The sequence below is a fragment of the Orbicella franksi genome, chromosome 6, assembly GCF_964199315.1.
Source record: "Orbicella franksi chromosome 6, jaOrbFran1.1, whole genome shotgun sequence".
Taxonomy (NCBI): Eukaryota; Metazoa; Cnidaria; class Anthozoa; order Scleractinia; family Merulinidae; genus Orbicella; species Orbicella franksi.
In genome coordinates this window covers 7765825-7781655 of record NC_138150.1, presented here as the reverse complement: position 1 = coordinate 7781655, position 15831 = coordinate 7765825, and the positions used below count along the sequence as shown (strand labels likewise).

The following is a 15831-nucleotide window of genomic DNA, read 5'->3' as shown; positions in this document are numbered from 1 at the left end:
TTCATCGAAAGACGGGGGAATTAGCAATAGAGGAGTTACACACAACACACAGTCAAATGCATTTGACATGGTTCCGATCTAAATGGAAGCGCTTACACCCCCTCTCCCCTCTCCACCGAATCGCTCCGCGCGGATAAATTCCGTTGTATAAACGAGTTTCCCTCGTCCGAGCCGAGCTGGGCCGGGCCGAACCGAGCCAAAGCTTTAATTGCGCTAGGACTTCCTAATCAGAGGGTCCGAGCATGGGAGAAATTTTGGCTCGGCACGGATGAGGAAAAGCGTACCGTTTATATCGGAAAATATTTTCTGTCCTGTAAATGGGCCTGGAATCGCTATGAACTACTTTTCGATGGGCTAGGCCAAACAACGCATAATTCTATGGCATAAAGATGTCTTTCAAAATCCAAAAACGATAGAAAATAAAAAAAGAAACGAAAATCTAAAACGTACAGTTTGTTTGTGAACGAACTCCATAATACTTAGAAATGCTCTTTGCTCCTTACACAGCTGAGTTTACAGCGTTCTGTGAAAATTCAATCATTCCTTAACAGATTGCTCAGTGCGTGAGAAAATGAAAGCCAAAAATAACCTTACCTGAACGGCGTCATTTGGATTCCATTGTTATCTGTAAAGTGTGGATATCTGGACATATTCAAACGTTCATTGGTTGTCATTCCTAACCAGAAGATCTAAAAAAAAACAAAGACGTGTGGAAGAAGCAATTATTACAAGTTTGAAGGCCTCAGTAAGGTTCAGTTCCCGGGAAGATGCGAGTTAAATAAATAAAATAAATTGAAATATTTAGAGAAGAAGCTACATCAGCCTTAGCTGGCTTTCATCCATGTCCTCTATTCTGTTCGAATTGGAATTTGGAATTTGGAAATGCTGGTTTCTTTGAAGGGAGGAAAACCGGAGAACCCTGAGAAAAACCCTCGAAGCAAAGCGAAAACCAACAGCAAACTCAACCCACATATAACCAGGCCGGAATCGAATCCGGGCCACATTGGTGGGAGGCGAGCGCTCTCACCACTGCACCATCCCTGCTCCCCCAAAATTTGCCATCTGTTTCGTTTTTCAGAATTATATTCCTTTACATTTTCCACAACTCTTGGTCCAACTTGGAGAAAATGGCTACAAAACGTATCAATCTGTTTGACTTTGCTCTGATTGCCACGGAAAGATGGCTTTTTAATCGGGAAAGAACTTGTAAAAGAGTCCTAAGGCTAGACTAGCTTGTTCGGTCCATATTCGGGAAATATCGCTCCCAAGCAAAAGTTGCTGAATCTGCTCCTTATGCTAGTTTAATGATAACTATGTTCAAAAAAAAGTTCCAATGTTGTTGTTTGTAGTGGTCAATGCGCTTAGCAACACCTAGCTAGTTCTCAGGCATGCCACTTAAATTGGAAGAAACAAATATCAAATAACCATAATTGGCTTAAAAATCCCAACTGGCAGCAAGGCAGACCAGTTGGCTATTTACAAACACGACCGAGGAGTTAAGCTAGGGTCTAACGGGAAATAACTCCAGCTTAGTGGTCAGAGCGGGACTTGAACCCGCGACCTCCGGATTTGAAGTCCGGCGCCCTAACCAGACTGATTTATCAGGCTGCTTTAGAGTTGCCCTCTGGTTAGATTCTGTAGCAAGACGTTAGTACAATCCTTTGAAACGAAAATGTCGGTCCAACGACCTTCATAGCGGAGAAATCCGAAATATTTGAACCCACAAGGTAAGATTCGAAACTCCCATAGGGAGCCATCTATTCTGTTAACCAAACTAGCCAACTTCGGGAAGAAAGTCCTTTACGAGAGGTTTCCCAGAAAAAAAATATGGCTGAAAGAATTGGACATTTTTAGCCTGTGATTGCTGGAGAGAAGCGGTTGTGGTACCTTAGGAAACTGTTACACTATCACTGCACATGAAAAAGAAAAAAAAAAAGAAAAAAGAACGTTAACATGTGTGGGTCATACCTGATAACATTGACAAAAAAATAAAGCGCCGACCCACATCACGTGAAACAGGGCGTTGGCAAAACCCCACGTGATCCAAGGTGCACAGCGTAAGCTGTGAGTGATGGCATTCCAGACCCCTTCAGGGTAGGGACCGCAGGCCATGACGTAATCTGAAACAAAAAGCAATGGACATTACAAGTGTGGATATCATGAAGCAATGAAAGCAAAATGTAGAGCGATTTCTAACGATTTTTGACGTATTTGATCCCAGTTTTGTCTATTCAGTTTTGATCTGGGTTAAAGAAGACCCCCAACCACCCTTTGACTATTCATAGTAAACATATCGGGGCTTTTTTTCTTGAACAATCAATACAAAATCAAATTTTAGCGTACTTTTCCAGCATTTACTAATTGTTACAAGTTTCACCAGTTTTTCCGAGTTCTGACTTGGCCCGTTCCGACCTCCCTCTTCGCTCCCTCTACACGCCTTTTCTCTGCCTCTCTCTCTCCTTATCTCCTCCGCTACTTCCCTCCCTCCTCCCTTCTCTCCCTCTATACAACTTTCTACCTATCTACCCCTCCCCTTACTTCCTTGCTTCTTCCCTCCCGTCCCACTTATTCGATTTGTTTATTTTGCCTGTAACAGCCACTCTAAAGAGAACGAGCAAGGTGTGTACTAAAGGTAAAAAGTTTAAAATTACAGAAGCAAATACACTTACAGACGACACCTCCATAGATATACCAGAGAATCATACCAAACAGGAAAAACAGGTACCAAAAGAAGTACAGATGGTTTCCAACACCTGTTTAGAACAAGATTAACAGGACTGTCAGATCCATGTCAACTAAGTATACTCTTTCTGTAAATTAATTCCACACCTCCTTCTTAATGCTAGCAGCTGCGGTGTAAACAATTGAGGAGCACTGGAAGAGTATGTTGTATGACATCTCAAGGTGGTGGTGGTGGGGGAGGGATATTTTTATTACTCCACCCAAAAGAAGATATTTCAGCAGTGTCATGCAAGGCTTTGAAATTTTGGCCCAGTTGAGGGCAGTTTCTACCATGGCAAAAAGAAAGAACATTTAGTGGCATCTATTAGGTAGAGTTATACCAATTACAATTACCAAAATGATATACACGTACCTTACTCTGACTAATAAAGTTTATAAAGTTTCAGAGCTGACGTGAGAAATTATCTTGACAGATGATGAACACCTTTATTCAAACAAGTCAAGTATTTGGAAGAAAGCTAACAAGATGATTGTCCAAATGGGTTTCTGAAATAAGTAGAACCTATGAAACTAATGCATACAGATAGCTTTGTTGAAACGTCTCCCTTGCTCTAGCGCATTTCAAAATACACCAATGGTGAATTCAGTTCACGTACCCACACAATTCTCCACCCAGGGACAGTGATGATCAAACTTTGCTACACATCGATCACAAACAGAACAATGTTTTGATCGGATAGGTTTCCGTAACTGCAAGAGAAACGACAACTGTGGTTACCTTCAAATCAAGGCAACAAAATACAGCGGAACCCCGTTAATACGGTGACCAACGGAATTTGGCCATGTTAACGGGGTGGCCGTATCAACGGCGTAGGATCAAACTTCACGACTGGACTGACCTCAATTGAGTGACGTCTTACCAGATATACCACAATTGCACTTCTAAGCAATTGTTCTTTAACAAGCGTCCAAAATGCTGATATAATTTTAAAAAATTGAAACTTAAAACAGTGTATGAAATATTAATGGAACCTAACTGTTTTGAGTGGCCGTATAAACGAGGTAAAATCATAACTTTTAGGATTAAACAGGTTGGGATTTCAGGATGTTGCCGTTGGTCGTATTAACGGAGTGGCCGCATTAACAAGGTTTTCTTATAAGAAAATGTATGTGCGTTTCGCCGGGACAAAAAAAAGTGGCCGCAATAACGAGGTGACCGTATTAACGAGTTGACCGTAAGGTGGAGTTCCACCGTAATTTATTAATAATTAACAAAAATCGTTTATCCATAACACTCATACACTTCATACTTATCGTCTAAGTCAGTGTAACATGTTTTAGTTTCGATTTACTTTAATACAAATGCAGCCTGATGTTGACCGTGTAATGTTATAGCACTGTGTAACATTGTTTGTAACATTAATAACTGCAAATATTATCAAATAGTAAAGCTTCCATTTATACTCACAAGACAAGTTGAACAGAATTTTGTGAAGTCAAACGAGTTCTTTTCTACGAGTTCTATAATGGTCTGAGGAGAAAAACAAAATAACACGCAATCTTGATTGTAAATTAATTCAACTTAATTTGGCCAATATTCAGCCATTTTGACCGAACAAGCTTGGTCAATAAAGAATTTATTATATGGCTTTAAGGGAAATTTATCTTGCAGGACACATCAGGTAGTACCGAGCGAAAAAGATAGCGCCATCGTGCGCGCTAGGGTAACCAATCACAGCGCAGGATTTGCTCGAGGAGTTAGCCATATAATAACTCACATTACTGCTTGTGAATTAACTTTAGCTACAAAACTTCCACAGTTCTGTGATAATAATTTCGATAAGGTGATAGTATGCTAAGTACTACATTCAAGAACAGGATAACCTCGAGCGCGAAATAGAGCGGCGAGACGAGACTCCTTCCCGCCGGGTCGCTTTGCTCTTCGCCGCTCGCGCGCGTGACTCAAAGGTGAGCCTGCTCGCAGCCTAGAACAGGAAAGAGCTTGACAGATTTAAAATAACCCCTGGAGACTATACCAAAATCATGTTGAACAGTGTTGTACCTTGCGTTGTTCAGCTGTGGTAGCATGAAGGTAACCTGGATCTGTTTTCCACGCCTTGTAGAAACAGTAATACAGGCCAACAGTGTTGACAAAGAAAGATGCTAGAATGAACGGAGTATTTACATGTAGGAAATCGTCAAGGAAAATGTCTCATTCACATCTGTAAAATCATGTTTGAAATGATGACTAAATTTTCATCAGAAAACTTAAGTAGAGCAGATAATGTTTTAACAACCTCACCACTCACTTTGGTATAAATCTGAGGTTTAAGCTATCAAAACAGTTTCAGTGATTATTTACAACAAAATTAAAGCTGTTTATTTTAAATTTTATTTTGCTATTACCATAGACTGGTTTTAACCTTTTTAAATTCACTAATTAGTAAAAAATTTGAGAAAATAACATTTTACCAATTTAGTTTAACTGTTATTTCCTACTTGCCTATCTTTATATTAATCGGTAATTAATTTTATAGAGATCAGTTTATTTATTCAGAATTCCTTTGCAAATGTCTACTATTTTCTTTCTGTTAAAGTAAAATAAAATAAAATAAAATAAAATAAAATAAAACAGTAGAGGACTGCAGACAGACTATTATTCCTCTGACGTCTAGTGTTTTATGTTCTGCAAAGCAATAAACACACAAGTACATGAAAAGTTTCAAATATGTAAGTTGATCCCTTGATTTAAAACTCCTGCATACCTAATTAATCAAAAGTGTGTGACATTGGCAAGATCACTTCACCCTGCAAGGTGTTGAGATTGGCTCAGGTAAATTATCAGAAATCTTTACAAAATGCAGACTAGTGGAAAGAATTACTTGCAGTTGCTTGAGACTACAGAAGGGTGCAGGCACAATGGCCAGGCTTTCTGGTGAGTGCACCCGACTCTGGATCACGTGGTCCAGGTTCAAGCCCTGGCTGGGGTCAGTGTATTGTGTGCTTCAGCGAGACACTTAAATCTAACAGTGCCTCTCTTCACCAGGGTGTATAAATTGGAACCAGTGAATTTAATACTGGGAGGGGGGGGGGGGGTAATCATGTGATGGAATAGCATCTACTCTCACAGTGCCTCTCTCCACCCCAGTGTGTAAATGGGTGCTGGTGACTTTAAGGATGTTCACACTCATTGTTTCTGCACATCCTTTTCTGTGCATGCAAATTCACACACCACATCATGCATCAATGCGCACACTAAGTAATTAAATGAACAATGACAAGGTAGATGGCCATTGCTATAGCTTTGCCTGGATTTTATGATCTCACACATTTGGTGACCCCTACTTTTCTTTTGATGGATCATTTCCTCGACCAAAATTTTTATGTTTAGTGAAAAAATGAAGAAAATCTATTGATAAGAAGTTTGAACATTTTGCAAAATGCACCATCAAATTCCTTTCTTTTAAGGTCTTTGTTTATCTGTATGGTGGTCCCAAATGCCTCATGGAGGGTTAAATTTTGTGAAAACATTGGCAACCTTTGGAATTATTTACGCAAGAGACCCACTTCAACAAAATACGACAAAGATCGTTTGCCTCTGTTGACTCACCTTCGATATTTTTAACTATAAACCCCTGCTGAATTGCTGATCATGCTGAATCACGTGAGCCAATTCTTCAAAATAATGGTAGTTTTCCACACGCTTTATCGCTGAAACAAAGTCGGTGACCCCCAATTCTTTTTGCATTTCTGACACAAGTAACTCATTATCTGACTGCAGTAAAAAATTTTTAAAAATCTTTTGCCAGGAAAAGTTTCATGCAAACATCCTTAATACTGGGGGGTAATCACGTGTTAGACTATGTATAAATGGGTGCTGGTGAATTTAATACTGGGGGGGGGGGGGTAATCACATGATGGACTAGCATCTAATTTCACAGTGCCTCTCTCCACTCTGGTGAACAAATGAGTACTGGTGAATTTAATACTAAGGTGGGGTGTAATCATGTGGTGGACTAGCATCCCACCCAGGACAGGGGGAGTAGAAATACTCCTAGTGGCTTAGTCCTACAGAAAACAGGATATGCTCTGGCTGTATGAGCCACTTGGCCCAGCAGAGACTCAACCTTACAGAAGCCATAGTTCAACATTAAATGAAAAACTCGGCTACAAAAAGCGTTCTTTTTTCGACTTAAATGACTGCTAGACATAGACTCATAACATAAAAGGATATAGGGCCAGAAAAAAAGAAACCAGGTTGTATACTTGTAGACTTTAGTAGCTAAATAGACACCCAGGGGTATAAGGCTTGAGAAACGAGCCCCTTTAAAAATTCTGCAAACAGAAAAGGTGGTTATTTAAACTGTCTACATGTATTTCAACCATTATACATGTGATGTGTACTGTATATTTAATATTGAACTAAGGGTAGGAAGAAGGGTGGTGGTGTAATGCAAACAGGATAGGCGCATTTAACCAAACCATGACAGTCGTACTCATATAATGTTTTCTACTGTACAAGTACTTCTTAAATTAATAATATATACTAAGTTTTTTTTAAGTCAAACGATGCAAAGTTAATGGTTGGTTCATAATACATAAGTAAGAATTAGCAAACTTTCAATGCCTTTGGCTTGATGTCATGGTGGTCAATTTATAGTTAGCAGTTTGGTTGGTTTTAAGTGTTAGCATGTTATGAGTTAGTTCCCCATATTGGGGACAAATAAAGTATGTATGTACGTATGCATATGTATGTATTGCAGTTTAGTATGAGTTTTTAGGTTGTCTAAGTGTCAATTTTGTCACAAACCAAACAGACTTCTTTAACTGAACGTAAGACAAAATTAATAAGAAGGATTATTTTGAAAAAAAAAAATGGATATTTAGCCCTGGCCGGAAATCAAATCAATATGTAGATAGATTAAATACCTAAGTAACCAAAGAAATAATTTAGATTAATTTGCTCTTTGTAATCACAAAGTTAGTCATCCATTTATTTTTTTTGTGTGTCCTTTGTTCTTGTTGTCTTTTTTCCTGCGTAGCTTTCTTTTTTGTCACTTGTAGTAACTTAAGCTACTGATGTAAACTTAATAGCCATTTTATTAATTTTTAACCTATTTTTTCTTTCAGAAATTGATGTAAGCCATTGAATGGAAATAAAAATGTGAAAAAAAAATGATAATAAACAGACTTCTTTAATCATTTTAGCAATGCTGATTCTTTTACTTGACAAAACAACTTTGGAAAGGATATAATTCAAATAAACTGTAAGAATGTTGTAGTAAAGATAAGCTTTGGTAGCAAGTGTCCAGCCGAACACGACAACACTACCCGCAGAAAAGATTAATGTGAACCATCTGTGAGTAAACAATAGCAATCAAACTGTTAGTTAAAGGCTGGGTATAATAACTGCTCTCCCCTCAATTTAAAGCATGTACCCCACAGTTCTTTCCACTCTACCTGGAGCAAAAAAAGGTGTTCAATTTGGTGACTTGCTCTGGAGAGAATTTGCTTCACATTACAATGGCTATCTGGAGGTTCTGAGCTCAGATCCCATTTGCATCCCAGAGTTTTTTATCAGGTCTATTTATAAATTCTTTTCTGTTGAATCTTGTATAATTGAGCTTCTGGAATTGGACACTAAGTCAAAGTCTTAACCACAGCCAAACAAGACATGGCATTTTTAATCCCCTGCCAGCATGGACCTCTCCAAAGGGTACACTTTATCCAGTGGGTGTCTGCTTAATACAAGAGTCATTCACTATACTTTCTCAGACTCATTAATAATTCGTCAAGTTAAAACAAAGAAAATCACAACCGTGAAGGAGGTTTGGATACCTGGTCTTAATCAGCAAAGGGTTTCAATTGATGATTCACATCTCCATTTATTCCTTGGTTTTTGTGTCGATTGAGAAGATATATCAAGCACTTGAGACAGTGATGTGGAGTATATATGAAATAATTCATATTTGAACTTTCATATATACTCCACATCATTTCACACCTCACAGGTAGATATGAACTCAATTAATTGACCTCGCTCCCAATGTGTGGCTTCATAGCTCAGTCGGTAGAGCATTGCACCGGTATTTTGCGGAGGTCACAGGTTCAAATCCCGTTGAAGCCCTGATTTTTTTCAGGCTTCTTCTTTCCAATTGCTGAAATTGGAAAATTTACTGCGATGATCATTCTTCACTTTCACTCGAGACAGTGTTTCATCGGCTATCAAAAGACCTCGAATTTCGTCAAAATAATCCACTGAGCATTGTATTTTCAACTCTCTTCTGGGTGTTTGGATATCTCGATGAAACAGTCTCTTGCGTTTGATATATTATGTCCAGCTAAAACTGCTCCTAGCAGGAATCATTCCTGCACCTCAAAAAATACTCTCATTACTGTGGATAGAATGTCTGATGAGGTAAAAACCAAAAATTACTTCTAACAGTTGTATTAGAACTTACTGCATTGTATAGTATGCTATTATTCCTACAGCAACCATGAGAGGAAGAGACATGAGCGACGAAGCTGAATACTCTAAAATTGCACCAATTGCAAATATCACAAAGAACGGCAGACCAATCTGAACATAACGCAGAACAGTCTAGAAAAGTCAGAAATAAGTTAGGTTAGCTATGATGTTGTACCTTGTTATATTATAAAATATATAAGCCAGTAGATACAGTTAGCTCTTGACTGCTTGAGGCATCACAACACAAATGCTTCTCTCAAGATCTCCCAAGTGAGATCCTTTTACAGTACTATGTAGCCTCAGAACATCAAACAAACAGTCATGCAGTATGCAATACTTGACATCATCTGCCACTGCTAGGGCCGTGAGACAGTTTGAAGGCACAAGCTCTGCATTTGATTCTGTTCTTTAGTTAAAAATTTCTTTCTAGGCTTATACTAATTAATATCTTCTTGATGTGCATCATTGGGCTAGCTAAAATAGCATGCCAAAGACAGGCAGGTGTATTAAAGAATAATATTTACCAGCCACAACATTTAAAGGTTGATTATAATACACTGATTTTGTTTTAATTAACAAATTAATAAAGAAATGTCAATTTATGATTGTAATTGAAAAATCTAGACTGTCATCAAAAAGTCAGTTCTATTTGCCAGCCCACCTTGTCCTTTGTCAAGGATTGTAAAAATGCTGGTTTTCCTTCTCCCTTATCTCTTGCTAACAAATCCATTTGCACCACTATCCATTTGCTTTTCTTTTGTGTTGCTAAGTCATATGCAGACTGGCCCTGTTGAGGGATATCATCAGGGTAATAAGTAACAATTATTCCATCAACTGATCATTACATTTTATGATATTATTGTAATTTTAGTTAATTAACAATGAAAAGCCCCATTGGGGAGTGTTAATAAAATTTGTATAATTGTAATATTTCCTGTACCTCAGCATTCAATGCATCCATACTAGCACCAGCTTTCAGAAGAATTCTTATGACATTGTGGTTATTTGACATCACTGCCCAATGCAAAGCTGTTCAAAAAAAGGTCCATCAGTGACAATTGAGTCACATTTTTACAAAAATTAACATATCAATTCTCCTTAATAATAAGTGCTGTCAATAAGGGCTGTAACCCATAGCACCCACTACGGCTGGGTATGTTTGATGGGCCCTTGATGTTACAGGTGATCTTGCCTGTAGTGGACACAATAAAGTTTTTCTTCTTCCTCAGTTCCTTGCCTGCAGGTGACATGGTGGCAATTTACAATTCACCCAGAAAGAAACAAGTTTGTTACGGGTGTGAAGATCAAGGCTACGGGTGAATCAAAGCTTATGACAGCCCTGCTAATTGTTATGACCTTTAAACTTAATTGCACTTTTAAGACACAAATCTGTATTCAGCCCTGGTCAATTGCTTCCAAAAATTTGTTCCAATATCACCATTGAACTGGCGGAAAACTTTGCTTCATTTCATATTTACATCCGTTTCCTTGGCACCTTAGCTTTGATATTGTGCATGTAAGGAGGCATCACATACTCATCAAACTATCTAAAAGGTGAAAATGTTGTATTTTACCTGTGTTTTTATGAAATTTGTCTGCCAATGGCACTGATGCATTCATTGTTAAGAGCATTCTTGTAAGTTCCAATCTAAAAGAACACCAAACATAATCTTATGCTTAAGTTACTGCAAAAAAAGTTTAGTCTAAGCCTTCATGCTTGTTACATCCAATCTCTGGTAAATGTGGAACCATGGTAAAATATGTTCAACAAAAACAGCAATGTTGAAGAGTTTTTTTTAAATGTGCTATATACTACACGTAGGCCATATGTGAGCCATTTGATTAACAGTGAAAATGATAAATGTTCAAAGTTTGAAATGGAACATGCACTGTGCAATTAATGAATTTTATAACATGGTTAGACATTGTATAGCGCCAATTATTGTAATGAAGTCATCAGTTCAAAATTGAGTGTTATTTCGGCACTTATACCATTGAAGTCCAGACATTTTTAGGCCTCCATGTCCCTTTATCAGAGGGAATAGCTAAACTCTGATGACAGATTTCCTAAAAAGCTTATGAATTTTCCACCTTATTGCCTTCAATGAGCCAGGGTTCCACATAATAATTTTTCAAGTTTGGGTGCTAACAATTTATTTGGGTCAAGTCCCACTGCACTCACAAAATCATTAGAAATTTTCTACATATCTTGGCTCCACCATCTCTCAGGCACCTTTCCCAAGTTCATCAATTGCCGATGCATTTTTAATGTGGCTAGATGTAATTTAGGCAAAGTTTATATGGGGTGGTAAGTATCTCCACTGACTCTGTCAGTATGATGGTACCTGGTGGTTGCCTCTCTCAGGGTTGCCGTGGATGCTCTGCTCGAGACTCATATCTCGGCTTGGCCATTCCTAAGGTACCATTGGCAATGAGTTTAATCACATGTAGCTGACCTTATAGGGTTTTTGACCTGAGACCCCCCCCACTGATCTGGACCACTGTGCCAATTTGCTTTTATTACTTCAATCTTCACTCACCCAAAACATCTGTAAGCTGCCCACATTAGAGGAGACATTCCATTTCTATCAAGCTGGTCAACATCCTATTAATCGAACAAGAAGGTAATTTCTTTCATCAATAATGTCTTGCCTGGATGTTTTAAGCACCTTCATAGGGTACATAATTTATAAACATGTTCTGTATAAATAATTTCCACAACAAAATTGTTTAGTAAATTACCTAGCATATTCATCTGGAATTTAAAATGATTTTTGCCCTGTAATCCCTTTAATTTTTTCTTCTTCTTAACTATCCAAATATGCAATGCCCTGAACTGTGATGTGACGTGATGAGATGTCATGTGACACCATGTTTGAGTTTGTAGCACACTTTGTTCAAAGAGTGTTACAACTGTCTTGTTTACTTTCAGTAGTTGAATTTAATTAAATTTTTCATAATTACAATTGCAAAAACAACAATATATAGGTAGATTACTGACAGTACTTTATAAAAATGGCACATGGCATACCATTCCTTTAGAAATTAAATATGCAACAGCTCCCATCTGACTGTGTTGTACAGCAACATGTAAACAACTGCAACCTTAATTAAAAACAAAAAAGTGTTGTGTTCTACAAAAACACATTCATTTGATAATTCCCCTTGTAACCCTAAAATCTCAGCAGCTCAGTTGTTTCAATCCAAGTTGGTAACTTCAGTTTCTATAACACCAAAACCACTTTTATTAATAGTCACAGAATTAGTTCATTGAGGGTCACCTCTTCCAGAGGAGGGGAAGTACATGTGTACACTGTACTTGTATGTAGAAATACCCCTAGTGATTCAATGCTACTTAAACCAGAGATAAGTGCCAGTATCTTGGGCCACCAAGCTGTAACACAGACTTACTACCTCTTTAAGCTACCTAACAAATCACCCATGTCCATTTAAACAGTTTACCTATGAGGAAAGACTCACAGAAGCACTGTGATAATAAAGTGTCTTTCCTGAGAACACAACACAGTGACACTGAGTGAAGAATCACACCTACAGTGATGTGAGTACTGTGCTGTCCACTAGGGCTCTGTTGTTCAAAGGGTGGATGATGCTATCTCCCAGATAAACTGCTATCCACCAATCAATGAGTTTCGACAAAATAAACCATGCTATCCAATGGATAGTGATCTTTCGGATTGACAGCATTATCCATGCTTTTAGCCACTGCATGTAGGCCCAGGTATAAATTGTACGCATTAGCTGAGTTTGTTTTGTTAGCTGTCCATCCACTTGACAGTGATGTATCTGACAGACAGTGGTTCCACCCTTTGGACACCTTGAGGGCCTGATGGGTCATGACTGATATCTATCCACATCAGTCTCGTGATAAAAACCTGAACCAGTCCACTGGTTATCATATCAAGCCTGCAAATAATTTTTGTCTATAAGCAGGTCATTTGTCAGGCCAAAGACAAGTTTTGACCTGACAAAAAGCCAGTCTGGTCGGACAATTTTTTTTCTGTTGTTAGAAATTAAAAATAAGCGACATTTGAGACATTTTGGTATGTCAGTGTAGACCCTTCGCCAAAATGTTGGTTGCAAATTTGAATTGCTTAAACACGAAGCTTGAATGGTAGTGCTGATGTGGCGTGTTTACAATTCGATGTGACATTTGAGACGATGCACTGCACGCGATAGAGTTATTTTTCAGAAATGGAATAAAAACAAAACTGTGATAACAAAGCTTTTTTCCGTAGTATTGTGTGGCAATATAATAAAATAACTTGCTTCATATTCAGTCACAAATTTCCAGTTAAAATATTTTTCATTTAGCAGAAAAGCCCGGTCAGACTGTCTGACCAGACTAAGCTTTTACCTGTCAAAACCTCAAATTTACCGGACAATTGTCCGATGACCGACTGTTATTTGCAGGCTTGCATATTGCAAATTTTTAAAATCTCAGTTTCCATAACAGTACTATAAAACTCTCCAATTATTTCTCTTCCTTGATGCACTTAAAATATGATAAATTTCTAAGGGCTTGTTGAACTCCTAACAGTACCTTCAATGTCAAGTGATGATGGGTCTGCTCCATGTTTCATAAGAAAAACAATCATTTCAAGGTGGCCTTGCCTAAAAAAAGTCAACATATACAGAATATAATTCTTGACTTGTATTTACCTTATTTCAATCAATGGCGACTTTGTTGGTTTCGGTCACAAACTAAAAGCTCCTGGACATTTTTTCAGTTTATGCAGGTAATCAGAATGCTTTATTCTGGTTCACTATTTTCTATTAGTGTTAGACCAGAAAAGTTTCTACATGTACAGTCTTTTATTAAAGCACAAATTCATGTTTTAAATCTTTTACCAGTGCAGCTGGCTCAGGAACACAATGGGGCAATATTGACCATCTGTCAATTTCAGACAGACATTGCTTTGCTTGATCCATTCTGTCAAAACCTGGAGCAAATATTTTCCTAGGGTACAATTCTCACGCTGAATTTTAAACGTTACTGTTCACTCCTCTCTTTCGTTATCATCTAACGTTCCCATCTCTCCTTGTGGAGAATGGGACCATCAATCCATCTCCTTTAAGCAACTTGGTCCTTTGCCGCCACCTCTGCCTCCCTCCACGTCTTGAATCAGAGATGTTCTCTCTCCTTGTTCATTCCTCTCTTCATATAGCAACAAAATTTACAATTACACCAACTTCTCACCTTACAGCCCAGTGAAGTGGTGTTGCATTTAAAATACCACCTTTCTGGTCCACAACAGCTCCCTTTGAAACAAAATACCTAATAAAGGAAATAAATACAGATTTATTACTATAAAGAACAGTCGAGAGTGTCAAGTAATTTAAGATTAAGCTTAAATGCCCTCTTAAAAAACAACCTTATATGTTACTTTCAGATTAACATTACATCTTATCTTGTACTTTAATTGTAGTTATTAACAAAGACAACAGTACTTACTCAGCAATTCGTATTCTATTGTTGATTGCTGCCCAGTGTAATGCAGAGACATTTTCTTTGTCTAGTGTGTTTACATCCACACCCTCTTTGTCAACCAGTTCAAGACACCTATCAAAGATGCCATACTGTGTGGCCCTGACCAGGTCAAACTGACTGTAATCCGGCTGGTGGTATGTGGGACTGTACTGGCCATATGGGTTTTCTGGTTGTGTTGGATATGGTTTACTTTCCATAGCAGAACCCTAACAGAACAGATAATAGTTAAAAATATAAATTACAAATTCAATTGCTTTCCAATGGAGTGACAGGGGGTTTCACTGAGGGTTTTTGGGGCGGATACCGGATTTTTGAGAAGGGAGTTGGAGATACAGAATGCCGTCCTTACTCCTTTGCATGATTTCCTCTGATGTGTTGTATTTATTCGAAACAGGGAGTTAAACAAGGAATCAAAGCTAATTTGTTGCACAGACAGATAATAAAGAGAGAACCATCACCTCAAACAGACGTCTAAATTAAATGTCAAGAAGTTTTATCATATATTTGCTTAAGCTTACTAAGTCTAATCCTATGCAGAATGCTATTTTCAAAAACCTCGAGCATATTTATATTACGACAAACAAGTATTGCCTTACATGTCTTCTACGAAAATGTTATTCGCAGACTCCACATTAAAAGCTTTATAGCCTATGAGCTCAAACTTAACTTAAGTTAATTAAACTTCAAGTTTGAAGTTAAGCTTAAGCCTCCGATCCCAAAACAAATTAAGCTATTTAAAGGTTCCATCGTGTTTCACGCAGCAATTATCATAAATTCAATTGTACATGGACTGTAAATTAACAGAACCCTGTAAGCTTCCGAGTAATCACTACCTGCCTTTATTTCACGGCAGAGGAAATTAAGATTTCGCTTTAATTTGGCACGCTGCATGCAGCTGGCAAACTACGTACCGTACCAGATGTCGACTTAATGATTCGTTGACAAAATCGAAAACTAAGATATTCCCATGATACCACTGCTTATTTAAAAGTTTCTATATGACAATCTTCGTTTACTTTCGAAAAGGAAAGCCGATCACAGTACCTTCATCTCTGTTTTATCAAAGCTCGCTTGCACTCCATCGAACACGTCCGCCATTTTGTTTGCCAAACCTGCCCTTTCCAAATATGGCATTGTTCACCAAATATGGAAAATAGCGGTTGTTTTCAAA

General features: G+C 38.0%; 1 protein-coding gene across 2 annotated transcripts in view; it reads right to left on the bottom strand.

Annotated features, from left to right (window-relative positions):
* Positions 1 to 15794, bottom strand: part of LOC145491457 (palmitoyltransferase ZDHHC17-like) — a 16590-nt gene extending 796 nt beyond the window's left edge. The window contains exons 1-17 of one of the 2 annotated variants that reach the window (XM_081470695.1): positions 15705 to 15794; positions 14625 to 14866; positions 14370 to 14447; positions 13713 to 13783; positions 12183 to 12256; positions 11692 to 11756; positions 10726 to 10799; positions 10092 to 10180; positions 9813 to 9938; positions 9144 to 9283; positions 7936 to 8039; positions 4745 to 4869; positions 4151 to 4213; positions 3339 to 3432; positions 2670 to 2753; positions 1969 to 2120; positions 595 to 689 (exon numbers count right to left, since the gene is read on the bottom strand). In XM_081470695.1, coding sequence (XP_081326821.1) covers positions 595 to 689; positions 1969 to 2120; positions 2670 to 2753; positions 3339 to 3432; positions 4151 to 4213; positions 4745 to 4869; positions 7936 to 8039; positions 9144 to 9283; positions 9813 to 9938; positions 10092 to 10180; positions 10726 to 10799; positions 11692 to 11756; positions 12183 to 12256; positions 13713 to 13783; positions 14370 to 14447; positions 14625 to 14866; positions 15705 to 15794 — 1766 coding nt within the window. Of the gene's footprint in view, positions 1 to 594; positions 690 to 1968; positions 2121 to 2669; positions 2754 to 3338; positions 3433 to 4150; positions 4214 to 4744; positions 4870 to 6916; positions 7018 to 7935; positions 8040 to 9143; positions 9284 to 9812; positions 9939 to 10091; positions 10181 to 10725; positions 10800 to 11691; positions 11757 to 12182; positions 12257 to 13712; positions 13784 to 14369; positions 14448 to 14624; positions 14867 to 15704 lie in introns of both variants that reach the window. The other variant, XM_081470696.1, reaches the window with a different exon arrangement.
* Positions 15795 to 15831: the final 37 nt, after the last annotated feature.